The sequence below is a fragment of the Aethalodelphis obliquidens genome, unplaced genomic scaffold (assembly GCF_003676395.1).
Source record: "Aethalodelphis obliquidens isolate GAN/ISIS:26980383/991018 unplaced genomic scaffold, ASM367639v1 scaffold42, whole genome shotgun sequence".
Lineage (NCBI taxonomy): Eukaryota > Metazoa > Chordata > Mammalia > Artiodactyla > Delphinidae > Aethalodelphis > Aethalodelphis obliquidens.
In genome coordinates, this window is record NW_020837986.1 from 3,940,532 (window position 1) to 3,967,835 (window position 27,304).

At 47.1% G+C, this 27,304-nt stretch overlaps 1 protein-coding gene across 1 annotated transcript in view; it reads left to right on the forward strand.

Moving 5' to 3' along the window:
• PTPRT (protein tyrosine phosphatase receptor type T) overlaps positions 1 to 27,304 on the forward strand; it is a 1,082,400-nt gene that overhangs the window by 403,424 nt on the left and 651,672 nt on the right. Inside the window, exons 5-6 of the mRNA XM_027078280.1 lie at positions 5,413 to 5,528; positions 18,724 to 18,898. Coding sequence (XP_026934081.1) covers positions 5,413 to 5,528; positions 18,724 to 18,898 — 291 coding nt within the window. The remainder of the gene's footprint in view (positions 1 to 5,412; positions 5,529 to 18,723; positions 18,899 to 27,304) is intronic.

Below are 27,304 nucleotides of genomic sequence, written 5' to 3' on the forward strand. Positions count from 1 at the left end.
ACAAAATACACAGACTGGGTGGCTTAAGCCGAATTTTATTTTCTCGCAGTCCTGGAGGCCCCAAGTCCAAGATGAAGGTGGCAGGTTTGGTTTTGTCCGTGGGCTCCCTCCTTTGTTTGCAGACGGCCCCCTTCTCACTTTGTCCTCACATGGTCTTTGTGTGTCCAAATTTTCTTATAAGGACATCAGTCAGATTGGGTTAGAGCCTGCCCTAACAGCCTCATTTTAACATAATCACCCCTTTAAAGTCTCAGTCATCAAATACAGTCACAATCTGAGCTGTTGAGCATTAGGACTGCAATCTGTGAATTTCGGGGGGATACAGTTCAACCCATCACAGATGGTAAGCAGACTATGAAGAAACATAGAGCTTAGAGATGGAGAGAGGTAGTGGACAGATTAGAGATGAATTTAGGAGGTAGAGCCCACTGGTCCTAAGTGATGGGATTAGAGTAGGAGCCAGAGGCATCAGAAATGGTGCCCTGCTAGGTTTCTGGCTTCATCACCAGGGTGGTGTGATTCTGGGGAGGAGGTGTGTGTGACCTTTCATGGTTCCCACTATGCATGGGTCCTGGAGGCTGCTCGTGGGATCGCGAGTCACGCAGCCTGCTAGTGGCTTCTGAACTGTCCTTTGGCCTGACAGTGCCTTTCCCCCAACCCCAGCCTTAATGCGTTTATGACTTCACTCATAGCTTGTTAAAAACTTAACACTATTAAAAGAATGCCTCCTCTTTAGGTCCTCAGGCTTGTAACTCTCCATTCCAGTTCCCTAAAACATTTTTTAAAAATTAAGGTATGGTCAGAGTTTATCAATAAGCGATTCCACTAAGTATTCCAAGAGTTCCAGGGGGCTTAGTGCATGATTTGCAATTGTATTCTCGATCGATTTGAGCTGAAGTTATGACTTTAAACAGTTGCCTGTCAGCTTCTAAAACAGTGACCGGAAGATAAGTGTGATACTCAACGGAAATTATTTTCTCCTACAAACTGAGACCTCTCATCTATATTTTATGGCCCATTTAACATTTTTGTGTTATTCTGCAAATATTTTAGCCATAGTTACCCTCTGCCGCCGTGTCTCCGTGTCAGCCATTAGCAGGGCCACTACGGTTATAACTGTGGACGATAAATGTCAGCACGATTTTCCACTCAGTTTCAAAGTTTCTAGCTCCTAGGTTGACTTTTAGAATTGTTTAAACTTTTTTATTTTCCCATCACAACCTTGTGGGGCCATGTCACCGAGCCCACGGTCTGCAGCACGTTTATAATGTATGTAGTGCACTTTCCCCGCAATTGTGTGGCTTCCTACTGAGCACTGTCAGGTTTAAAGAGCGAGATAAAGGGCACAATAATACGTCTTCAGATGCTGTACTGACATCTGCAGGAGTGTAAATGTCACCAACATCAAGGCTTTTTGCCCCAAATGCACAGCCAATTTTCTGTTAACCCCATTCCGCAGGGTCCCATTTTGGGGGCACTGGGTCTCAGCGGGGAGTGAGTGTGGGATGCTTAAAACCCCGAGCTGGTGGCTGGTCTGGGCCCCAAGGTCGTCTGTGCTTGGCCGAAGGTTGGTGAGTTGAAGCAGGTGGGATGATTGCATTCCTGGAGCTGTAGATGCTGGGTGCAAATCGCAGCTGGGAGTGGACTGGGGTGGGGGTGGGGGGATGGGAGGAGGATTGGGGAGGCCAGCTCAGAGAAGTGTACCAAACAGGTCCCCAACATAAGGAGGGTCCCCCAGAGAGAGAGAAAGAGATCTGTCGTGAGCTGGAGATGAAGCCAGGGCTCAAAGAGTAAGGGCATGTGGAGAGGGTGCTAAGCGGGAGGGCGGTGGTCCGGAAAGGTCACCGTGTTGAGGACTGCGATCTAGGGCTAGTGTGCACATGATACAACAGCATGACGCCTAGAGGGGTGGGGACATCCCTGGTTTTATGGGTTCAGACCAGGCAAGACTGGCCAGTGGAAATTGTTCCATAAGAGCTATGTAACGGAGACAGCCAACTAGAAGAGCATGCCTGCAGTCGTGTTTTGTTAAGTCTACATAGTGTTTTAATAAATTCAGTCAAGATTTTAGAATGAGGGCTTTCACCTAAGGCTGGATTTCTTACTTGCCTTGAGAAATCGGATGATTGGCTACGCTGAGCACAACACTGTCGCGTGGCCTCTGTCTGCTGGATTTAGGGAACTGCTAGCTGCCCCCTGCGTATGGGGCATGGGGTCTTCATCCAGTTCCCCTAAGTCCCCACCACTCCTTATTGCCTCCTCATTGCTGAGGCTGGTGTCAGATACCAGTTATTAGTGTGCTTGTGATGTTGCTTTTCTGATAGAGAGAAATCTTTGTTTTACCCAAGTCTCTATGAAAGGTGGGAAAATGAATAAGGGGGCGAGGAGGTGGCAGTTTTGTTTTTGTTTGTGTTACAGCTGAACCACTTTGTTCCTTTACATAACTGTCTGGCTCCTGAAGGCGCGTGCTTTCAACATCTCTGCTCTCTGTAAACCCTCAGTGTTGCACCAGAATTATTAACACCAGGGGCCATTAAACCTCTGAATTCTCTACCACTGTACCTAGAAGGGAGGGAGGAAGAGGGATTGCAGATGAAAGAATCAAGGCAAGAGGTCTGCTAGAAAGGCGTCAGAAGCAAGCAGGAAAGGGAATTCCCTGGTGGTCCAGTGGTTAGGGCTCACTGCCGAGGGCCTGGGTTCAATCCCCGCTTGGAGAACTAAGCTCTCACAAGCTGCGCATGGTGTGGTCAAAAAAAAAAAAAAAAAAAGAGAGAGAAGCAAGCAGGGGACATTGATCCAGAGACAATTCATTTCTAGTTGCACAAGTCCCAGAGGTTGAACCATTTGCCCAGGGTCCCCAAGGGTGAGGGGAGGTATCCTTTTGTAAAAACCCAACACAAAGCCTCCCAACGTTGGAACTAAGATTCTGTACCCCCTCCTTACCAGGGAGTAGATGTTCCTTCCCGCTTCAAACAGGTAGCATAAAGGGGCTTACAAGGTTTACTCTATTCCCACTTAAAAATGGACTTGAACTGCTAGTTCCAAAAATAACTTTACAGAATTATACAGGAGAGCAAAAAGGAAAAAATTTCAGACAATCAAAGCAGCATGGGGCTTCCCTGGTGGCGCAGCGGTTGAGAGTCTGCCTGCTAATGCAGGGGACACGGGTTCGAGCCCTGGTCTGGGAGGATCCCACATGCCGCGGAGCAACTAGGCCCGTGAGCCACAACTACTGAGCCTGCGCGTCTGGAGCCTGTGCTCCGCAACAAGAGAGGCCGCAGTAGTGAGAGGCCCGCGCACCGCGATGAAGGGTGGCCCCCGCTTGCCACAACCACAGAAAGCCCTCGCACAGAAACGAAGACCCAACGCAGCAAAAATAAAAGTAAATTAAAAAGTTTGTGCTGAACTGTGTGGAGGAGTTCGGGCTTTCTGAGCATTGGCTGTCCTGGACTCCTTGTATGGTGCCTCACAGTAAAAAAACAAAAAAACAATAAAAAAATAAAACAGCAGCATGACGTTTGTCAGGTCGACTAGATGCACGAATCTTCAACTCTGAGAAGCCCGCAATGAGAGGACCTCCCTGGGCCTTGGACTCTGGACGCCATCTAGTCGTGGGGCCCTGGAGGTGGCCTGAGGGGGACTCTGAGCTGTTGTCACTTTGTTTAAAAACCTGAGCAGAAGCTGTATGTGTTTGCACAGCGAGTCTGCCTGATCATGCCAAGGTCCTTAGCTTTTGCTGAGCATTGCAGGTGGTGACACAGTTTGGTAGAGCAGACAGTTCAAAGTGTGAAGGCCGTAGGGACGAATGCCAAGGAAAGGAATCTCTTGTGGTAAAATATTCCAGGGCAATGACAAGCGTCTGGTGGGTCAGCACAGCCTTGCCCGTGAGCCCTTTCCTCGGACCCTGGGCTCCAGGTGACACCGTTGACCTCCCCGTTGTCCATGAGGCAAGAGAGTGTGCTGGTTAAATGCTGAGTTTGGGGCTGAAATGGACCTGGACTGAATTCTGTTCCTGTCATTAATGCTGTGTAGTGTTGGACAAATTAAACTTGGTGAGCCTTGGTTTCTGCTTCTCTAAAAGAGAAATAATACTAGTGTCTGCTTTAGGGAATATTATGAAGTTAACTTCAATAAACCATGTAAAGCATTTTTCACAGTGCCTGGCATTGGAGGAACTTTCAATAAATGATGTTATTATTACCTGTCTGTCTGGATATTTGACTCCCTCTGAAAAGATGGCCAAAGGCCCTCGTTGAACCTCCTGATCCTCTTAACAGCTGTCGGGTTGATCGCATCCCAGGGGTATTTGACGCCTGGTTCATCACTGATTTGGTTAACGTGATAGGGATCGTTGGCACTCTTGTACCTTGATGAAGAAACGCATTCTTCTAGACATAGATTATCAATCCACTCGTCTTTGGAGAGCTCACATAGGCAAGGACCTCTCTCCACAAACAAGAAAGGAGATGAACCCAAGTTACCCAACATAAAACATATGTTTAATTCTAAAACATATGTTTTAGAATTAAACATATGTTTTAGAACATATGATTACCCACGGACACCATGAGTTTCATTTGAAAGTCCTTTCTCCTGTTACGCCAGGTCCCCGGCATAAATGTCCCACCTCCATCCCGTCCCTGGATATCATAGCTTAGAGTGAAGAGCGCAGACTCTGAATGTGTCTTGAATTCTCGGTGCCTTGCGTCACACTCACTGTAAAATAGAGATATTACCACCACCGACTGCGCTGGGTTAAGTGAGTTACTATGTGTAGACACTGCCGTGACACCAGTCACGTAACCTTCATTCACTCAGTGCTCACTGCTAGTGTTCTCCTCCACCTGTTGTCCGTCCTCCCCTCTTTGCCCCCTTCATGATCCGCATCATCACCAAGGCCAGGTGTGCAAGTCTCAGGCCCAGAGGTGCTTCACTTCAGTTTTCTTCTTTCTGCTCACCCAGGTCTACAGGGAGATATCTTCTGGGGTGACCCCCACCCCACCCCTCCAACTTCCTTTTGCAGACATGGCAGTATTACCCAGCAGCTAATAATATGGATTTTGAGGCTCTCAGAGACATGGATCCGTGTCTTGCCTTCCCCAGTTTCTGGCTGTCTGACCATGACAAACTGTGTAACCCTTCAGAGCATTAATTTTCTGATTGGTGAAACGGAGTTACTGCCCACCTTGTGGGTTTTTGTGAGGTTTAAGTGAGACGATGCATGTAAATGTCTTAGAACAGTAACTGGATCATAGGAAGTGATCAATCAACAGTAGCTTTTCACCGAGCCAGACCATCTCCTAAGCACAAATTCCCCCCTGCCCAGTGCCCATCCTGAGCTCCCACCCGCCGACAGGGCCATGGTCAGGCTGTTGAATTCTGTCCTCATATACTTTTTGGCTTCTCTCTTAGGAAAAGCACCCCATTTTCTGCGGCTCCAAAATGTCGAGGTGAACGTGGGGCAGAATGCCACCTTTCAGTGCATTGCTGGTGGAAAGTGGTCTCAGCATGACAAACTTTGGCTCCAGGTAAGGATGGGAGGGGCCTCCTGCTCATACCTGCCCACGCCTTGGGAAGGGAAGAAAGTGTGTGCTGTGATAAAGGGCTTGGTGGGGGAAGGGGAAGGGGTATTTTTTATGTCCCTCTGCTCCTTGGATGATACTCTGCCTCCATGATCTTGTTAACTCTTAACTCTAATTCTGTTATGTAGGCATCAGTATTCCCCATTTTACAGATGGAGAAACTGAGGTCAGAAACATAAAAGTGCCAGAACTAGAATTTGCAGCTCTGAGCTTTCCAAACTTCTTTCCAACAAACTTTGTCCTTTAAGCCCAGAGTCCCAGGACTAAGGCAAACTGGATATTTTAGATTCTGGGTCCATTTGCGTTTCCATATGGCTTTTTTGTCAATTTCTAATACAAAAAAAAAAAAAGGCCTTTTGGATTTTGATGGGGGTTGATTGCGTTGAATCTATAGATCCCTTTGGGGAAAACTGACAGCTTAACAATAATGAGTTTTCTCCTCGTGAACGTGGTATATTTCTTTACTTATTAAGCTCTGTAGTAATTCCACTCAGCAGGGTTTTATAACTTTCATCGTTCAGGTCTTGTATATCTTTAGTCAGTCTTATCTCTAAGTATCTCCTATTTTTGATGCTACTCTAAAATACATTGAAAAAAAACCCCTCAATTTCTGATTTTTCATTACTAGTATACAGAAATACAATCAACTTTCCTATGTTGATCCTGTACCCTGTAACATTGTTAAACTTAGTATGACTATTTAAATTTAAATTAGTTAAAATAAATACAGTTCAGCACTCAGATGCCCAGTTGCGCTAGCCACATTTCAAATGCACAATAGCCACATGTATCTTGTGGCTACCATGTTGGACAAGTGCAGATAGAGAACGTTTCTGACATCGCAGAGAGTCTTACTGGAGAGCACAGCTCTAGAGAGACATCACCTCCAGTTCAAGGAATCAGGAATATTGCTTGAAAGAAGCTGACTCCTGTTACCTTCAACTTCATATACTTAAAGTTCTCTATCATCTCTTCTGACTCACAGAGTTTGGATGTTGGTCCTTAACCCATGCCCAGCACACTTTGATGGGAGTTCATAGTATCACTTCTCTTCCTGCATTTGAGCCCATTTCCTGCAATTGGAAAGTCCCTGGGCCGAGAGAGCACATCTAGGAGCTGCTTTTCTTGCTTCTTAGCACAGCAGTAGAATGAAGATAGCAGTAAATAATAACACCTGCTCCTGCCGCTTCCCGGGTCTGCCTGCAGACCACAAGCGAGCACAGGAACTTCCACATGTCACTCAAGTATTACGTAATGCTATTTATTCATTAAAATTAGTATTAAAGTGCATCAGGATCCCAAGAAGCTTTGTCATGTCAATGGCGTTGCCTCAGTCGGGTCACAAGAATGAGAAGAGACAGTCACAGTACATACAGCATCTTTATTTGGGTTTTCCAATGAGCTTATGAACGTTATTGCTACAGTTCTGAGTTGCGTACTCTAAACCTTGAGTCTGTCAGTGGAAGGATGTTAAAGCAGAATGTAATTGAAGTTTTGAAGGAAATAGAAACACATGGTTTAGAACTCTTCCACATCTTATTTATTTATCTACTTTTCAGTGTAAACCAAATCTTATTTCCAGAACGTTTTTCAGATGGCTTACAGTGGGACATACAGCATGACAGGATAGCATAAATTAAGTGAGGCAACACAAAATAGGAGGAAAATAACACGTCGGAGCTGGTCATGTGCTAAAAACTGCATTTCTGTACCTCTGCTGCTTCGTGGTGGGTCAGAGGCAGAGCCCACAGCACCATGGCCACAGACAGAATAAGGAAAGCTTGTCAGATACACAGTTCACAGTGATGTCCCTGAGATGAACACAAACCAGTGGCTCCAGAAAATTCTGTCGTTCACACAGAGGCCAGACAGGAATTGTTCCCAGGAGTCCTCATAGAGAAAACAGTCTGTGAGGTAGGGACAGCATTTTCCACCACAGTCTTACTGAGGGCACACAAGTGAGTTTCATAGGCTTGTTTCCCATAGTGATGCTCTGGGTAAAAGCAAGTTGGCGGCGGGGGTGGGTGGGGGGGAGGGGGTGGGGTAGGCAGTGTGATATGGCAGAGGTCCCCAGCTCTCTACCATCGCCATCCTGGGATACCTCACGTGTATCTGGAGAGTGAATAGATTCAATAACTATATTTCTTCAAGGAAACCACCAGAAATGTTATCTCCCTCATCTATATTTCAGGAAACATTGGGAGGTAGATGGCTTACGCTATGCTCTCTGGGAAAATGCCTGCTTGGCCAGTTAAGTCCAGGCTTATATTCAACAGTGTAGTTGGAAGTAGGTCAGCATCTTTCTGTAAGATATGAGACGCCAGTCATGATACCTGCCACCCAAGAGACAATTGCAGCCCTGATCTGAGATGGACGGGCTAAGGCAGTGGCGGATTTCTCATGAGATATTGCTTTGGATTTATTCCAGCGCCTAGAGGAACTGCCTGCAGACTTGCCAAAGTTGTGTTCCATGTAACAGGCTGTGGCGCCTCAGCCTGAGAGTTTCCAAAGTCAGTGAAACAGACACATTGTGGCCAAGAGTCCCCAGGACACCTAGAGCAGGTGTGCCTTTCAACAATGCTATTTCTTGCTGTCGCTTCCAAGATAAGCTGACTATTCCCTAAGTCACCAAATGTGGAAACTTTTTTATCCAGCAGTTTTAGGTCAGGGAAATAAAGGCGGTGACTTTATTCTCAGAATAGTATGTCAGTGGCCCTTCTCCCTGGCAGTGGTTAGGGAAAAGTTGGTGGACGCGTAGTTGGGGATAAATCCCTGTTGCCTGTTGTAGAGAATGCTTACCTTCTTTTTATAGAGCAGGGATCTACAGCCTGCTTGTCCTTAAGTGCTTTCAGATCATAAATTAATAAGTTAAAAAGGAAGACTACCCGTACCCCTGTTTCGCACCCTCCTGAAGACTTAATGTGCTCTCTTGAAGACTCTGTCTGCTAGTGCCAGCTGTCATGGAATTATAGTGCAAGTTTTGCATAAAAATCAACAGACAGGACCTATGCAGAAATGTGTATACCTAAGCCTAGAACAATTGTAGTCTTTTAGGGAAGAGGTGGATAAAGGCCAGTAAGAGTTATAAACAAGCTCATCTTGTTCTGGGATGATTTCTTCTTGAGGTGAAGCGTGTAGTGCCGTGGCCTCCGGCGGAAGGGCCTCATTCATAACTTGCTGATTCCTTATGTGATGCGTTGTCCTGAGGAATCCAGACTCGTGATTCTTCAAGCATTTTGTTCAAGCGAGTAGTTGGTGTGCCTCCTGACTGGAATAACTAGTAAGAAAAGCAGCCTACAGTCTGGGGAGCCCTTTTGGAAAAAGGAAAAAAAAAAAAGCAATATTCAGGGTACAAGTAGGTGGAACTGTAGTGACAAATTATCGGCGTAGCACTGTGAAAATGTACATGGTACATCTTTTCTGGAAGGTAATTTGTCAGTAGCTAGCTAACACTTTTAAACGTACATATTCTTCCGGCAAGTAATTTTACTTTTGGGAATACACCTAAGAAAATAACCAGAGACAGGGAAAAAATGTATATGCAAGTGTGTTCAACAGGATGAAAAACTGAAAACGACCTAAATGCCCAGCAAGAGGGGACTGATTAAGTAAATAGGGCCATTAAATATCAGGTTATAGAAGTCTATTTAGTGCCATTTTCACAGTATATATTTAAGTGAAAATAGCAAGTTATAAAACGATATGCCCAATATATTAATTTTATATCAAAACCCAACCACATGTATACACACATATTTACACAAATATATACATATCTCTATAAACATACACATATAACACTATAAAACACATATCAAGACACTTAATAATTGATTGCGATGGTAGATTATATATGCTTTTTTTTACCTTTACTCTTTTCTGTTTCATCCAAAGATGCTAAAATGAATATAGGTAACTAATATGAACAGAAAAAATGCTGTTAAAAGGAGAAAAGTGACCACTTTTTCCCAGGCACAGAATATTCTAAGGATGGTAGGAGCCTTCACAGGGCATAGAATTAGGGGTAGGTATTCCGACAGAAGCGGCAGCATTGGCCCCTGTTGAGAATACGGGTAGAGTTACCCTTAGACTGCCCCACCTCATCGCCACCAAGAGATACTGTTCATTAAGGTGGAGGTTTAGAAATATTTTTGTGTGTCACCTGGTCTTTATGGAAGATTGCTGCGGGATCCGTGCACTCCTCAGGGGCTCCAGGGCAGGCCCTGTCAGCCCCACCCCAAGGCTGACTTCCAGGTCTCCCTACAAAGGATTCACTCCATTGGAAGTCTGTACAATGAATAGCGTTCGAAGAGTCTCAGCAATGAGGCCATGTGTCCAAAGCCTCTGCACAGATCTCCGTAGGGCAGCATGTGTGTTTAGACAAATCACGGGCGTTGTTACAGGGAACACACCCGAACTGGGCAGCTCCTGCCCTGGGAAGCCATCAGCACAGCAGCGGCCACACCACGGCTGATGAGATAAGCAGACGTTGGTCCGCTGTGGCAGAGTCTTCCGGTAAACCTGTTTTCCCACTCCCCGCAGGGCTCCTGCTGGCTCGCAGGGCTGTGAGCGCCCTGGAAGCAGCTCCCCCTCCTGCCTGCATCTCTACCAGGTGTCCCTTCCATGCGGGACTTCTGCTGAAAACCCAGTGGGCCCCCTACAACTACATACTAAGGAGAAATTCACGCCAATACTCAACACAGCTGGCATGTATTGAGTGGTTACACGTATGATGTATTTAATTCTCACAACCAGTCTTTCAGGTAGATGCTATTTGTAGCCCTGCTTTATAGATGAGGAGACTGAACCTTAAGGGTACATGAGTCAGAGTTACCCAGGTCGTGAGCAGTAGAGGCAGGATTTGAATGCAGGTCTGTGTCTACGTCCTGGGTGGGCTCATCCTTCCATGCTCACCTCATAGTCCTGCCCACCTGTATGTCCACTCCAGCCTTTCCTTCCATACAGATGGCTTCCTATTAAAAAAAAATTCATGTATTTATCACAAAATTACCCACCTCTGATTTTCACTGTACTAGGTACTTAAAGAGATTTGAGGGCTTCCCTGGTGGCGCAGTGGTTGAGAGTCTGCCTGCCGATGCAGGGGATGCGGGTTCGTGCCCCGGTCCGGGAAGATCCCACATGCCGTGGAGCAGCTGGGCCCGTGAGCCATGGCCGCTGAGCCTGCGTGTCCGGAGCCTGTGCTCCGCAACGGGAGAGGCCACAACAGTGAGAGGCCCGCGTACCACACACACACACACAAAAGAGATTTGAGTCTCTCAAATCTACAAACCAAATTCCAACACCCTTGGGCTTTTTTTCAAATTTCTGCCTTCTAGTTGCCTTCTTACAGCTCTTTTCCCCTTCTTGGCCACATTGCGTAAATGTGATGTCTGCACTTGCAATGTGCCTTTCTTTAACTCCCAGAGCGGCTCTTGTGAAGGTCACCAGTGCTCTCCTTGTGGCTAAAGCCCGGGGGCAGTGTGGTGGCGGTGGTACTCCTCCCCCTCCCCCCCATCCTCCTTCATTATTATTATTATTCCTTATAGTTGGCTCTTCTTTCAGCATTTGATGATGCTGACCGCTCCCTCCTTGAAAATCTTCCTGCCCTCTTGCTTCCATGGCACACCTGTCAGCAACTATGAAGGGTCTGAGAGTTTGCCTTATTTGCAAGCAAAGGGGTTAGGCTGCCCGTTGCATGGTTGCATGGATGCTGGCAGGAGACACGAGACTCTTGGGTCAGAGACGAAGGACTTTATTACTCATTACCCTGCAGGCACCACGAGCTTCATGTCTGCAACAGTTTCCCTTGTGCCCCCAAGTCCTGTGAAGATGATGTGAGGGTGGATCCAGGTGGGGTTTACACACAGCAGGTCTGTGTCATAGCTGGGGAGCCCCACGCCTAGGATACCCCAGTCTTTTATTATTACCTTTGAGATATAATTTACAAACCATAAAGTTCAATACGTCTACCATTTAGTGGGTTTTAGTGTATTTACAGAGTCGTGGCACCATTGCTACATGCTCTGTCTTTCCTTCTTTTCACCTGTAGGGACCCCAGATTAAAACACAGCCCCTGCAGGGCGACCCAGGGGAGGGAAATCTAGCTGGGCTTTGGATTTGCACAGGGTTGGGTTCCCTCAGGTTCGTCTGAAGCTGATGCATGGACCTCATCCTGCTCCATCGTGTGCACCTCCTCTCTGAGGACCGTAGGCAACTCTGACCTGGAGCAGTCCCCTCACACACGTATTCTTTCCTCCTTTACTTTCTGATATTTTTTCTCCCTGTCTTCCCTCAGCCCATCCCCCATTTATGTGCTTCAGGACTGATCCAGCTCATTCCCGCCCCAGCGCATGGGAGCTGGGAGAAAGCGTGGCGCGCAAGGCAGCCCTGCTTCTTGCCCTCGTGGAACTTACCTTTCGGCAGCAGAGACAGACTTTTAGCAACTAATCACAGAGTTACATGTTTTATCACACGTGTGACCAGACTCCAGCGGGGAAAGGGGTCTGCTGAGGAGGTAGGGAGTAGGGAGAGTGGGGAGGAATTACGAGTCTCAGAGACGTGCCCGCGGAAGAAGTGGCCAGTGAGCAGAGTTCAGAGAGGTGAACTGGAAATAGTCGAAGGGCCACCAGGCTGCACAGGGCGATGGCATGTGTGCAGGCCCTTCACCACCTGCTCATCCTCTTTGCTCAGGGCTGAAGGCTCCCTGTAGGGCTTATGCCAGGACCCTCCTGACGCTGCAGGAACTCTGAACCCAGAAACCAACCGTAAATGGGCAGTCATCCATGCGCGCAGTGGGCCCTTGGGAGGTCTTTAGCATAGCGAATCAAAAATGATTTATGTCCACTTCTATTTCTTTCAACTTTTAATAAAGAATAATCAGAAGCTCTTCTTTAGAGATTGCCAAAGAGGTGCAAATATGGTCTTAAGAGAATCAATGGGCCAGCTTTTAGCAAGTTTCCAAATGTCATGCCATTGACGCAGTGTGACTAGAAATGAAAAGAATATTTCGAATGAATTGTGGGAAGTTCACAGAAATATTTTCTAGCCAGGAGATTTCTGGAGCAATTAGAATAATTTTCAACTGGAAACAGTGGCCTCATTTTACTTGTGTGTGTGTGTGTGTGTGTGCGCGTGTGCGTGCACGCGCACTTGCGCTAGGAGCTCAAATCAGCACACGGGAGGTTTCTAGGACCCATGTGTTAGAATATCTCCTGTAAAACAGTCATAATGTCAGTTGCACACAGTTTCCTTTTATTAAAGACAGTAATGTTTCCACTTCTGCCGATTATAAATCAGTTGCAAGCCGGCATGCACTCCGGCATGTCCGGAAATAATGACAGCCATTTTTGCAGGCTGTGTCTTATCTCTTTGTGAAGGGAATAATGTCCTGACACAGGCGCAGAGAGGATGGGGAATTGCAAAATGGTGAGGCTATTATAGATAACTTGATAATCCATCAGGTAATACTAAAACAGCAGCCTTTCCATGGCCTCAGGTGCTTCTCTCGTCTTCCTTTCTAGATAGTTCCTGAAGATAGAGAGGTTTTTGCCTGGGTGGTGGAAGGATGCACATATGCCAGGGTCAGAAATATTAAAGTGTGGGCATTTGCAGTCCCTACTCCTGTAAAGTGTGTGTGCTCTCAAACCAAGCCGGCTTATTCCACATAACATAAAACAAGCTAAGGGAAGGTGGAATTTGAGTTGTTTTAAAAGAGAGAGAGAAGCAGATGAAAAAGAAGGAAAAAAAGAGAGGCTTCAAAGGGAACTGTTACCATGATGAATGAGAGAGACATGGGTATAAAATGGGATTAAGCAGGACCACCGATAAGGCTATAAAATGCCGTTGTTCAGCTTAGAACACATGTGCCCCCCTGGGTGGATGAATTGGAAAAAGGTTTGCCCTGTGGGCACATGCAGCTCCAAGGCATATAGCCTGGCAGGCAGACAGAGCCTTTGGGCAAAGAAAATAGGTAGCCTTCCTCCAAGTGGGTTCGGTGAGCCTGTGGTCAGGACTCCTGCTTTGCCAGCAGAACAGGGGCTGGGTTTGGGTGCCAAACCCTTGGCCCATGGCTGGGCATCTATGGTGCGGTGACCAATTGCTCAGCCTCAGGGAGTGGCCTGGATTTAAGGAACGTGTCCATTCATGTGTTTCGTGATATTATTTGGCCCTGTTCTTTCCAGTGAGGGACTTAAGGTGACATTAGCCTTCAGATCTTGGAGACAGAGGACAAGGCCAGCAGCATCAGTGTCACTCTGGAACTTGTCAGAAATGCAGATTATCTAGCCTCACCCCTGACCTACTGAGTCACTCTGGAGGTGATCGTTATGCGTGCTAAGGTTTGAGAGCCGCTGCTTTAGACGGATGGAGCTGGGGTAAGAAAACCTCACCCAAGCCTAATAGCACATTGGATATGACACCCCTTAATAATATATTCAGAAAGTCTGCTAGCCAGGAATGCAGGAAGATGCTCTGCCCCTCCTTACAAAGATACTTCTGACTTCGAGACCGCTGAGGTTTCTAGAAAGCTAGGCATCGATCACGTCAGTTCCCAAACTGTTTTCTGTGGAGCAGTCATTTCCCGCAAGATGGCGTTTGATGTTCTTTGAACAAGCAGAGTGAGTTTCTGGAACACTGCACACTCTACCCGCCTCACACAGAGTCACAGGGTAACTGTGCGCCGTCGTGCACTGGCTGGCAGCTGGGCAATGTGATTAAGGCCTCAGTGTCTGGAGTCACATCACCTGGGTCCACATCCTAACTCCATCCCTCAGCAAAGTCATGTTAAGGTTTTGCTCCTCTTGCTATGATTCATGGACTGGCATCAGCGACAAGACTTGGGAGCTGGCTGGAAATGAAGGATGTCAGGTCCCCCCACAGACTCAGGGAATCGGAGTCTGCATTTTTAACAAGATTCCCCAGGTGGTTTGTATGCACATTAATTTGAAAAGTACTATTCTAAACCATGTTGCTTGACCTGTCTGCCTCAGTTTCCTTATCTGGAGAACAGGAATATTCTTAGGACCTATCTCACGCCTTATCATCCCATGAGAATCACCTGGAGGGTCTGTGAAAGCAAAAATGGCCTGGCTCCCCCTATAACAGCTCCTGATTTATTAGGTCCAGAGAGGGGCCAGAAAATTTGCATTTCTAACAGGTTCCCAGGGGGTGCTAATGCAGTAGATCTGGGGACCACACTTTGAGAACCACTGCTTTAGATTATTCTAAAAGCATTGCTCGTCCTCTGCTGACCGTGTTTTCCTCCTTGAAGGATGCTATTTCAATACTTGACTTTGTGTTTATGTTTTGCCCTTTTTGCTGTTTTGTTGGAATCTTAACGCCAGCCTGTAAATTCTTCTGGGAAGAAATTATAGCTTCCACATTCCACACTCTCTCATTTTCTGTTTTGTTAAATAATGAGGACATTTCCAGTGCAATTAATAATAGAATAAGGAAAGGAGAAGAGACAACTCAGACTACCAACCCCAGTAAACAGCCTCCATAAATGGATATCAGCCCTGGAAGTCTCATTAAAATTAACATTTCTCACAGGTTCCCAGGCGATGTCGATGCTGGGTCTGGGACCCACCCTTTGAGAAGTACTTTCCTAGGGATTTGAGAAGGATTAAGTGGATTCTATCATGTAAGCCAGGTAACACAGTGCCTAGCACAGACTGAGCACTCGGACATGTTCGTTAATGTGACTTTTACTTAATAAATGCTCAGACAAATCCCATTACTTTGAACAAAATATTTATCAAACTCAGTTATGGAACTTTATTCGCTGGGGGACAGATCGGCTTTTCAGAGGAAGCAGTGTGTTATTGCAGGGGTACTTGAGCTTCCCACGTTGTCAGTGATCTATGGAGATCAGTTCCCAGCCCCCTGCCCCCTTTTTTTTTTAACATAGATTCAGGAGCAGACAACCAGCAAATCTCAGGGCAGTGGCTCATGGGCTTTCAGGAGACCCTATGTATAATATACTGGAGGAGGAGCTAGAGATAGGAAGGTTCCGGGTAGAATGGATTAAAGTGTCCTTTATGAGCCAGTGCCCCAAACTGCAGGGTACTGTGCGTGTTGGCTGCTAAAGGCTCACAAATCCTCCTTCCCCAGAGAACTGTGCCCTTGGTCAAAGGGGAACCGTTTCTTCCTCCCCCACCTGGCCATGACCTGTGACTGATGGGCGTGGAGTGCAGAAGCTGGCCCCTTGCCTCCTGGTGAGATTAGCTCTGGTACACTTCATGCTCTGGAGCTCCGTGGAGTCAGGCTGAAGCCAGACCCCAGTTTCCACCACATTGTTGCTCAGCTTCTTTCCTCACCCTTTCCTTCATCCCCGTTCTCCTGAGAGCACTCAGTAAATCACCAGGTCTCAGACTCTGCTTCCTTCTGGGGAGCCCACCCTAAGACACCCTTCTGAGTGCCCAGTGGGAAACTTGCTCAATTGATTCATTGACTCAGAGGGGCTAGAAGATGATTCATTTTAGAACCACAGACATAGCTCTGAAAAACTTGCCACAAGAAGAAAGGAAGTGTGCCTGGAACTTTCAGGGGAAGGATATACTTATGGATGAAAAATATTACAGGAGCCAAAAGAAAATTTCCAACAAGCCAAAGGGGTGACGTGGGCCTGAGGGTTTGGTAGAATTTTCCACAGGCTTCTATGTGCATCAGCTGTGTCATGCTCCTCTCTGGCTTTTCCCAGGACTTTGACTTCCCTTCACTGTCCTACTCCTCTTTCCTAGCACCCTAACATCTGCATCCCTGTGCACTTGCATGGCACCTGGTATGATGGCTGGGAAGCTTTACTCTCCCACTTTGCCTCCGGGTTGTGGTCCACTTCAGGCTCCTGGCATCTCCCCTGTACCACCCCTCCCTGTGCCCACTCGAACCTGCTCATCGCCTATGGGCTTAGGTTTCTGAGTCTTTTCCTGCGTCATGAAACCTCCCCTTGCTTGCTTCCCTTGCATTTTCTCTCCTGCCTCTGTCTGGGGCTGAGACAGTGGCTGGCACCTGTGCTTCTTACTCATTCTCTCTGCTTAAATCCCTTCTCCGTGTTGCCACAGCATTCTGGCATCTGAGCCTCTCACCATTCCTGGTCTTCTAGAATCCCTCCCGATCTCTGCTCCTGGGCTCCTGGGTGACTGTGCAGTTGCTTGCCCTTCCATCTGGGCTCATCTCTCTGAACTTAACCTCCATTTCTCCTTGCCCTGGTCCATCACAGCCCTGTTTCCTATTGTGGCTCTGGGCCCTCCTGCTCGACCCTGTCCTGCTGTTGCCTGCGCCCAGTATGACAGGTGTGATTATCAAAAGGCCTATTTTCTAGAGATTTTATTAGACAACCTGCAATTTCCTATCCTTCCATGGGAGAAAGCCTGGTGGTTCGGGAGCTAAACAGAAGAATCTAAATTGTTCAAGGGGATGCACTGAATCCTCTCTGGTTCTGCTGGAATCTGACATCTTTAAGAAGCAAAGTTAAATAATACTGGAGGAGACACCAAAATAAAATTTAAACATGAAAAATTAATATTTTGCGCTTAATCAGTCCTTGGCCGTTTGTGTTAATTCCTTATTGCTGATGTAAAAAGTTCTGCAAACTTAGCGGCTTAAAACAATGCAGATTTATTACTTTACAGTTGTGGAGATCAGAAGTCAGAAACTGGGTCTTACTGGGCTAAAATCAAGGTGTCGACTGGGCTGGGCTCCTCTGGAGGAGGAGAGGGGAGAATCTCTTCCCTTAACCTTTCCAGCTTCTGGAGACCACCCTGCATTCCTTAGCTCATGGTTCCTTCCCGCATCTTCAAGCCATCAGTCAAGTCACTCTGACCTCTGCTTCTGTCACCACATCTCCTTCTCTGACTCTGGCCATCCGGCCTTCTTCCTCTTCTGCATATAAATCCTCTTGGATAATTCAGGATCTCTCGCCATCTGAAAATCCTTAATCACATCTTCAGAGTCCCTTTTGCCATGTAAGGTGATATATTTACAGATTCCGGGGATTAGGATGTAGACATCTTTGAGGGGCTGTTATCCAGTTTACTCCACTTCAGCTGGCTAATTTCATGGTTAATTAGAGAGCTCCACTAACACCAGGATATACCTTCATGTGTTAAATGTTTTACATGCCTTCTCATTTATTCATCGCAGTAACTCCATAGAGCAAACACCAGTATCAGATCCATTGTTTAAATGAGGAAACTGAAGCCCAGAGAAATGCAGGTGCCTGCACAAGTGGTTTTGGCTTGCGTTTGTTTTCCTATCAGTTACTGTAACTTGCTGCTGTGAGAAAGGGCCTTATTCAGACTCAGAGTATCACATCTAAGATTCAGGATGGTAAAGACAAAAATGCCTTGCTAGAAATGTTGATTCTAGAAATGTTTAGCAAGTCAGGAGGCTTCAGGGCACGGTGCTAGAAATGAAAATAGCAAAATCCTGCCCTCGGGGAGCTCACAGTCTACAGTGGGAAACACTTGTAGGAAAAAATGTGTGGGAAGTCTGCACCATACATAAGAGAGTGAGGAACTTCCAGAAGGTGTTGTGACAGTCAGGGGCACTTACTGGAGATGCTAACGAGCTGAACCTGTGTGTTTAAGGGAGAGGGAGTATCTCCAGGGAGACAGGAGGCACCAGGCAGAGGAAGAAGCATATGCCAAGGAGGAGAGGTGTTGAAAAGCCCCCATCCTCACTCTACCTGGAGGGACAGATTGGTCCCTGTGGGGGAGACTCAGAGCCTGTGGGTGGTGTACCAGGACACCAGCTGTTTATTATCACTTTGTGGGCTGTGTCTTCACTAACTTACCTGAGTCTGCATTTAGGGAAGCCCTGTGGGTTTTGCTTAAGAGATGAAGGAAAACAGGAGGAAGGTTAAGGGGCCAAGCGCCAACCCCAAATGCAGATGAGAAAGGAGCCAAGGTGTTTAGAAGCGGCTGTGCTCTCTCTTCCTGTGGCCAGGCATCCACCCTCTTGAATCAGCTCACTAGCAAAGTTTATTCTTGAATCACATCACTTGCAGAAACCAGCAATGGAGAGTCCTTATTATGGAAAGTCATGGGCCCCAGGGGTGTGGGGATGGGTGGGACTTCCATGCTGGGGTCACTCAGGAGTGTGTGATAATATGATTTCTCCTTCCCTTCCCTCTGTCCTGTAGCAATGGAATGGCAGGGACACGGCCCTCATGGTCACCCGCGTGGTCAACCACAGGCGCTTCTCGGCGACAGTCAGTGTGGCGGACACTACCCAGCGGAGTGTGAGCAAGTACCGCTGTGTGATCCGCTCTGATGGTGGCTCTGGTGTGTCCAACTACGCTGAGCTGATTGTGAAAGGTGAGTGCCACCACCCGTGCCTCTTCCCGGGTGGTTGATTTCACGGGGATCCCTTGGCCCCATCCTTGCATGGTGGGAGGAGTTAAGACTCCCCCGCTTTCTCATCTGGTGTTCCTACACCCATTCCGTAGACTGAAACACAATTTCCAATTCTTCCCATCCACACACATCAAAAAAAACAGAGGAAGTTATTGTGAAATCATGCAGTATTACATTGTCATTCAAAGTTGAGTCTTACAGGTAGGATCTGTATATGAAAGCTTGTGGGATATATAACGCAGACGACATCTCCAAATTTGGCTTTATTCTGCATTTAAAGTTAGAGTGAGCCAATGTCCTTGTGCTTTGGTGGCGTTCTATTACAGTGATCAGAGTACAATTGTTTCTGAGGGACTTTTTATTGAAAACTCTATATAATGACAATATTTTAGAAGGACTTTTGAAATAAATAACCTCCCACCCCACTGGCTTTGATTCAATTTTTTTTTCAATTTTCTTTTTCACCTTGAGGTATCACTGACATGTTTTTCCATTAAAATATGCACATTGTTCCTTTTCTGCTTCTCTCAAGGAGCTCGATAGTCCATTCAGTTTTGAAAGACTGTATAATCTTTGTTACAGTGCTTAACAGTTGTATGCTATTTCATCAAGTGAATCATCCTATTTTTAAAAATCTCCGTCATCATTTAGGTAATTCCAGGTATATTTGTTTTTCTTTTATCTTTCCTTTGTGCATGCAGCGATTAACGCCTCAATTGAGTTCTTCCGAAGAGAATATTTTTATTCTACTAAACCAGGTTATTTCCTTGGATAAATTCCCTAGGGGTAGAGTTGGTAGGCCAAAGAATCTTTACGGATTTTTCTTTGTGTTGCAATATTGCTTTTGCAAAAAAAAAAAAAAAAAAAAACAAAAGAAGAAAAAAATGGTTTGACAGCTTACACTGGAAAATAGCAGCGTATGGATGTTCTCATTTTCCAGTGTTACGTTCGCCGATTAAAATTTTAATCTAACATAATTTAGTGAATGAAATAAGCTGTTTGTCTTAATGCTAGCTGTAGAACGATACCCAGTGTTTTGCAGGTAGAAGCATCGCTCCACCCTCCAGAGGATCGTGAATTGGTTCCCTTGGTCAAAGGATCGGTTGATGTGAAACCTTGACCTCTCTTTGCTTCCGCATGTCATGGTCGCCTTGTCTGGACTAGTATGAGTCTAGGATCTCTAATCCTAGAGAGTGTGGGATTCTCTCTCCTGTGCTGTCCTGACTCCAGATGGATATTCACATGGCTGCCCATTTGTCATTAATCAGATCTCAACTTGACTGTCATCATGCCATCTTCTCTGAGAGAACTACCCTCCCCTGACCACCCCCCCCCCCCATTCTGGTGGTCACATTCTATTATATCACCTTGTCTCTTTTTCACTCATCACGTTTCCAAATTACGTATTTTTCTTTATTTGTTTACTTGGCAGCGTCCGTCCCCCCCTTTAGGATATAAGCTCTGTGGGGTTTGGGGCATCTTCCATTTGGTTCCTGGTTCACAATCAGTCCCCCGAGCTTAGCTGAGCGCCTGGCGCAAGTGCTGAGCACACGGAACCATCTGAGACAGCCAGCGTTTGACGGTTCTGACCTGCACAGTCGGTCATTTTGTAAGGCTCAACCTTAAAATACTTGTTGAATGGTGGATAAGTGATAGAGTTATTGGCCTCAGCAGGAATGCATTTCATCACTATAATTCTATGAGCACTTAAGCTGAAGATAACACATTGGGTACTTACGAACAGAACAACTAACAGGAAAAAAATCATCTTTATAATAGTTTACATCGAGGGCCATTATATACAAAAGAAACCATCATTTTGATCCCATTAGGCTCGTATCTTGGCCTTTTGGTGCCATAAGATTGATTTGTGTGATAAAGTGGCCTTTGCAGGTCTTCCAGATGGTGAATATGTAACTCCTGTGCTGTGCCCTCTGGCACGCTCACGACACACACTCCTTTATGGTGACTCCACACTGGAAAGGAAGCCCACCCTCCCCACCCGGAGAATGGATAGTGTTTTCTCCGGTCTCACCAGCACCTTGCCCATGCCTGGCACAGCATTGGTAGTGATTGCATAGGGTGAAGGACTAGGGGGCTACTGTAGGGCTCTGAACTTTTCACCCGCAGACAAGTGGAACCAGAAAATGCTTCATTTAGTCTTATGTCCCCAGGTGTCGAGAAGGAGGTGTGGGAAACCAAATCCAGAGGGCTCTGGGACAGAGGATGAGATTTCCATGGCGAAGCATCATGGCCTTTATTTGGAGGGGTGGCCAGTGTGTCCTAGGACTGTGGTTTATCCTTTGTTGGCTGTGTGTCCTGGGCCAGAGTTCAGCTTGGACTGAGTGGTGTCCTGACCAGGTTTGTCAGTACAATCCAGGAGCTAACACTGCTCTGTCCCCTCCCCACCCCAGCCCTTGCTGCTCCATTTTAAGGGACGCGCTGGATGGCCTCCTTCAGAGGTCTCCTTCAGGGTGGGCGATGGTGGGTTTGTGCTCCTGGTGACCGGGTCCCGTTTTTTTATACCTTACTGAAATCCTTTATGGAATATCACATTTTTTTTAGTGCCCATTTTTCTTCCTGCTTGCGTTTTTTTTCCTTTTTATATTCAATTGGTGGTAAGCTCGAAGCTGGACCCCTTGAATGTAGAAGTCCCTTCACATCCGAGACCTCATGTAGTCCTGAGTTTGGCTCTGCACCTTGGTTTTATTTTAGTTCATTTTATGGCTGTGAGAACAGTCACAGCCGGGTTGAGAAATAGAGACAGGTCTTAGGGGCAGAGCTAGGATTGGACCAGGAGCTAGATCATGCTGTTTTGGCAATACCTGGAGCGCCTGAGGATTGTGGCCTTGTCAGCACATGGTAGCATGATGTCATGAACAGTGTCGAAAGTGTCCAGATAGCAGACAGGGTTCATGACAGGGGTCCCCCGACCTGTTGCTAACTTGCCTTTTCAACTCATGCATCACCCTCCCACTACTCCCCACCTTTCTGGAGTGGGGTACTAACTGACAGATTTGTGGAGAAATGGATTTAACCCTTCCCGACACACATACACACACACACACACACACACACACACACACAGACACACAGACACACACACTCTCTCTCTCTCTCTCTCTCTCTCTCTCTCTCTCTCTCTCTCTGTGTGTCTCTCTCATAAAAAGCTAATGGTACCCAAGCCGTGAAAGACAGGGGACACCCAGAGGCAGCAGCAACCAGAGGAAGCCTGTCACCCTGGAGTGTGTGGCCAGGAACCCACCTGAAGGCAGCAAACCAGAGCATTCGGGGGAAAGTGCTTTATGAAGAATGACTCATGCACATCTTAGAGCCCCTTTTTGTGGCTGAGCCAGAATGCTTAAATACTTTAATACTGAAGTATTTGCACTTGTTAAAAACAAACAACAAAAAAGACGGAAAAAATAGAAATCTACCTTCTTTCAGGGGAGGGAGAAAATCTGAGAAAGAAGCCTATTCTCAAAGGCCAAGCGCTCTCCCAGGGGATGGGGCTGCTCCCCAGATTGAATTTCCTGTTCCTGGTTTACGCATCACTCAGATCGTGTGGGCCGAGCGGCAGGGAGCTGACGGACACTGGGGCGTCCCAGGAAGAAGACCAGCCCTGGGCAGCATTGTTTCCAGGTTTCCTCCGTTCAGAGACAGGAAAGGACCCTGGAGCTGAGATGCCCGGGTTTGAATCCTGGCCCCTTCTCATCCCAGCTCAGTGACCTTGAACATCAACCTCTCCCAGCTTCAGCTGGTTTATCTGGGGGTGGAGGTATAGCATGACCTCCCTCAGGGGTGTGTGTCCTGAGGATTACGTAGGACAGTGGCTGTAAGAGTTCTTAGAAGAGTGCCTGGCCCACTGAGATATAAGTGTTTGTTAAATAAAATAAATGACTTGAGGTGGGTGGGGTTTCCCCCGTAAGGAAGTAGAAGGTGGTGACGGCCCTGAGTGGGTGGTGGGGCAGGACGCCTGGCCCAGGTGCGGATTTGATTGCGATGTGTGTGGCCCTGGAGAGATCCTTTAAGGCCTCCTCTGCAAAGAGGGCACTGGTGCTTTCCCCCATGTGCTGAGCATACGGAGAGGGAGGGAGGAATATCAAAGAGGGGCCAACGTGTGGACTTGGGAACATTTGGGTCGTTAGACTCCCTGGGTGCCCTTCTGTATCTACCATCGGTGAGTCAGGTTTCTGGACCAAAAGAAAAGTAGCTGGTCCTGCTTGTGCTCAGCCGCCTGACCACATGGGCCCCGTCCGCCTGGCGTCGCTCCTTCAGAACTCGGGCCATGCAGGGATTAGGAGGTTACGGGACCCCTCAGCGCCCAAGGGTGCCAGGAGCTGGAGGCCCCTCTGGTGGCATGTGTGGCAGGTGCTTGTGCTGGGCCAAGCCGTGGAAGGTGGAGACTCGGGCTGGGTCTCTGTCTTTCCCTAGGCAGGTGTGTTCGTGGCTGGCTGGCTTGTGGCTCGTGTATTATCCTGGGGTTGCAAGCATCATTGCTTCAGAAGATGCCACCTCACTTGAGTGTAGGTAATACCAAATTCTCAGGGCCACACACCGATCAAAATGAAAGCAAATTGGAATAACTTAATTCCAAAGAACTGTTTATTGAGTTGTGGTGATGTACCTGGATATACATTAGATTACCCTGTAATTGAGGTTTTGCTCATTTGACAATCTGGCCTCTCAACCTACCTGTTCCAGACCAGTGCTCACAAATGCACTAATTCTCTCCGTTTCTGGGTTTCTTAACGTCTTCGATTTCAAGGTGTTTTAGTTTATCCCAAAGACAGGTGTCTTCAAAAATGCAGATGTGTTCTTGATGAAAATTTTCTAACTCATCAAAAATGTGTTGGCGGTGGTGATTTTTAAATCTGCCTTCTAACTCCATTTAACAGCCTACCATGGGTTCAGAACCTTCTTACCAATATGCAGATTGGTGCCTAGAAGGAATCCAGTCCTGGTGCTGAGAGTCAGATGTTCTGACTTAAGTACTGATACGACTTCCTATCAAGGCAGCTGGGTAGGGTCAAGAGCATGGATTTGGGGTGTAAACATCCCAGGTTTCAGTCTCGGCCCTGGCCCCAGCTGTCTGTGTCTTCAGGCAAATTATGTATTCACTCCAAGCCTCAGTTTCCTCATCTGTTCAGTGAGGGTAAATACAGCTAATTGGATCCTTAATAGAGGGAGACAATATATGTATAGATCCCAGTAAAAGTAGACACCCACCCACTTATATCTGTAACTATCAGTAATCACATTTTGCTGTTATTAAGGGGATATTGACCAAATACAGTGTCCGTTTGTCCTTGTTCTGCGTCTTGTACTGTGGAAATTTAAACTTAGTCATCTGAAGGTCTCTTTCCTCTGGAATGGGCTTGGGGTCATCAAATGCAGCCCACTAGTCCAAATTGGTTGCAGAAATGCTTTCCTTAGGTTGCGCTCTCTTTTTTACTTTGAACACTTGTTCCAGTACTTAAACGCCTCTTGGAGTTGTATTGATTTGGCCACGTTGAGCCTGCATTCTGGAGTGGCGGCAGCGGGCTGGCATGGCTGCCTTGTTCTGGGGCATGTGCTCCACAGCCCAGCCCTGTCCTCACTTGGTCCATTTTGCTCACATCAGTAGTCTGATTCCTGTAGGCCTTTGAGTTTACAGCCTCTGGTTTAAAGATGACATGGCTGGAGTAGTTGACTTGTTCTTATATTCATTTGTTTAATAGTTTATTGAGCCCCAGCTATGTGTCAAGTAGTGTGATAAGCTCACGGTCTAGTAGGAAGAATTGTGCAGGCCTGTAATGCATGGTCATCTAGTTGTGTTGGGCGCCTACTATACTGTCTTACTAGTCCTATCCATCGTCCTACGATACAGGTGCTGTAGCATCCCTCTTTTACAAATTAGGGCATGGAGGATCAGAGAGGTTAGACAGTCATCCCAAGGTCACACACCTTATACGTGGCAGAGCTGGGATTCCAACCCATGCCTGCTTGTTCCTCAGCTCATGCTCTTCCTTCTATACCACGTTTCTTAACAAAATCCAGTATGGTAGGCCCTGTAATCAGGTGTGAGCTGAGGACATACTAAGGGTGGAACAACTGATGCAGTTTGGGAAAGCATCTGCAACCTTCGGAGATGACCAAGGCTGCTGGTTGCTGTCCCATCAGTGAGAGCAGCCTAGGAGGACAGCTGCATGCCGGAAGAAGAGGCAAAGCCAGTGGCCACCCTGAGGATTTCAGCTTGGACAGTCACTGGAGCACTGCAGAGGTGCCGTCAGAATCGTTTCTGTTCCCTGCCAGCCTTCAGAGGCAGAGAAGAGCTGGGGGCTGTATGGCTCAGTGGTCAGAGAGCCTGGGCTGGAATCCGGCCTCTGCCCCGCAACCTCCACTTCCTAAGCCTGCCTGGAGCCCCATCATCCCCACCACCTCTCCTGTCCACACCCTAGACCAGGAGGTGGCCAACCACTCCTGCACAGGGCATGGTAGTAAACGTTTTCAGCTTTGTGGGTCATCCAGGCTCTGTTTTAACTGCTCACCTCTGCTGTTGTAGCAAAAGTAGCCCTAGAAAAGATGTCAGTGAGTGAGTAAGGCTGTGTGGCAATAAAACTTTATTTACTCAAACAGGCGCGGAGCAGGATTTGGCTCCCAGGACACAGTTTGTCCATCACTGCACGGGACCAACCCCCCTCTCTTTGCAGTTGGATGACTGCCGGCCTCCCGTGCTCCACTGCGGCACCACCGAGGTCTGTTCTCTATGCAGCGGCCTCAGGGATACTTTGAAAACAAGTTGAATCACGGCCCACCCTTGCCTAAAACCCTCCACTAGCTCCTCTCTTATCCTCAGAGTAAAGTCCAAACTTCTTAATGCAGTCTCTAGATGTGGCCTCTGTCTCTGATTTCTGACCGCCCCCAGCCCCATATTTTTCCTCTCATTCTCTTCTCTGGCCACACCGGTCCACCTCCTCTTCCTTGAACCCCAGCAAGTTAAGTCTGACCGTAGGCCCTTTTCACTTGCTCTTCTCCCTTTGCCCGAAATACTTCTCTTCCAGACGATTGTGCGGCTCATTTGTTTTGTCCACTGTGGTCTCTGCTCAGCTCCTCAGAGAGCCTTCGCGTGACCACACTCCCTCCTGTGACTCTGTACCATTGTCCTAGGCTGTGGTTTTCTTCCCCGCTCTCATCGCTGCCCGCCATGGTCATTCACATCTCTGAGTTATGCACGCTCTTGAAGGAAGAAACTCTGTAGGTCTTGCTTCCTGCTGTATCCATGGCACCTAATATAGTACCTGGAGTGTAGAAGGTGCTCAGACATTTGCTGTATCCAGCGGTGAGTTCTCAGACCCTTACTTCAGAAGCGGGCAGTAGCATTGCAGACTCCTCACCGTTCCTTCCTTTCTCAAGCTTCTCAGTATTGTTTGAACTGTAGGTTCTTCTCCTACTTCTGAGGAAGTTCCATGTCCTTTCTGGGTGCTTCTTTTTTATCTTTTCCTATAGTGTTTTCTTCCCTTATTCGTTTCTTCCTAATTATGGAAGCTGTGAGCTTTTTGATTCCCTGTGTCCCTCCTGTGGCCTCCCTTTGTCCTGCTTTGGTTGCAATTTCAGGGTCTCAGTTGACCTGCCAGCATCATACTACTTATCCAGTCTACCGTGTGGCCATTATAATGGTCATTTTAGAAGCTTCTGGGCCTTCCTCAGTGGCTGTCAAGGGAAGGCTTGCCTTGAGGTGAGCCCTCTGTATTCCTCCCGAGTCCTGCCGACTGGCATATACCTGCTTCAACCTGTGTCTACACGTTTAACACCTCTTTACGTCACACGTACCTACTTCCTCCCTCCACCGCATGTCTGACCTCGGCTTTCCTGGAAGATGCTGTTGCAGAGAGACCTCAGCATCGACATCGTCTGTGGAGCCTTCCTTCCCTGTAGGAAAAACATCCTGATGCTCTTAGTTTTTGTCTTTCTTAGTCTTAACTTTTATCAATGGGTTGCATCTTTTTTTTCTTTTTTTTTTTAAACCATAACTGCTATTGGCAAGCACTGGTAGATTCCAAATCGTGTGGGTCTTGGGTTCAAATTCTGATCTGCCTTGTGTTAGCTATGTGAATTCGGAACTTCATTCCGTGACTCCTTAATTATAAAATGAGATAAGAGCACAGCTTCTCTAGATGTGGGGGAGGCTCACGGCTCTGTTCATCCTTTGTGAGCTAACTGCCCCCGTGTTTATGCTTGTCTTCATCATTCTCCATCCTCCCCGTCTGCCAGCTGCCCAGTCTTAGCCCCGGACTCCCTCACTCTTGGATGACGTCACTGTTAGTTTTCCAGCGGAAGAGAAAAATGACAGACAGGAGGAAAGTGGGAAACTTACTTGAGCATATG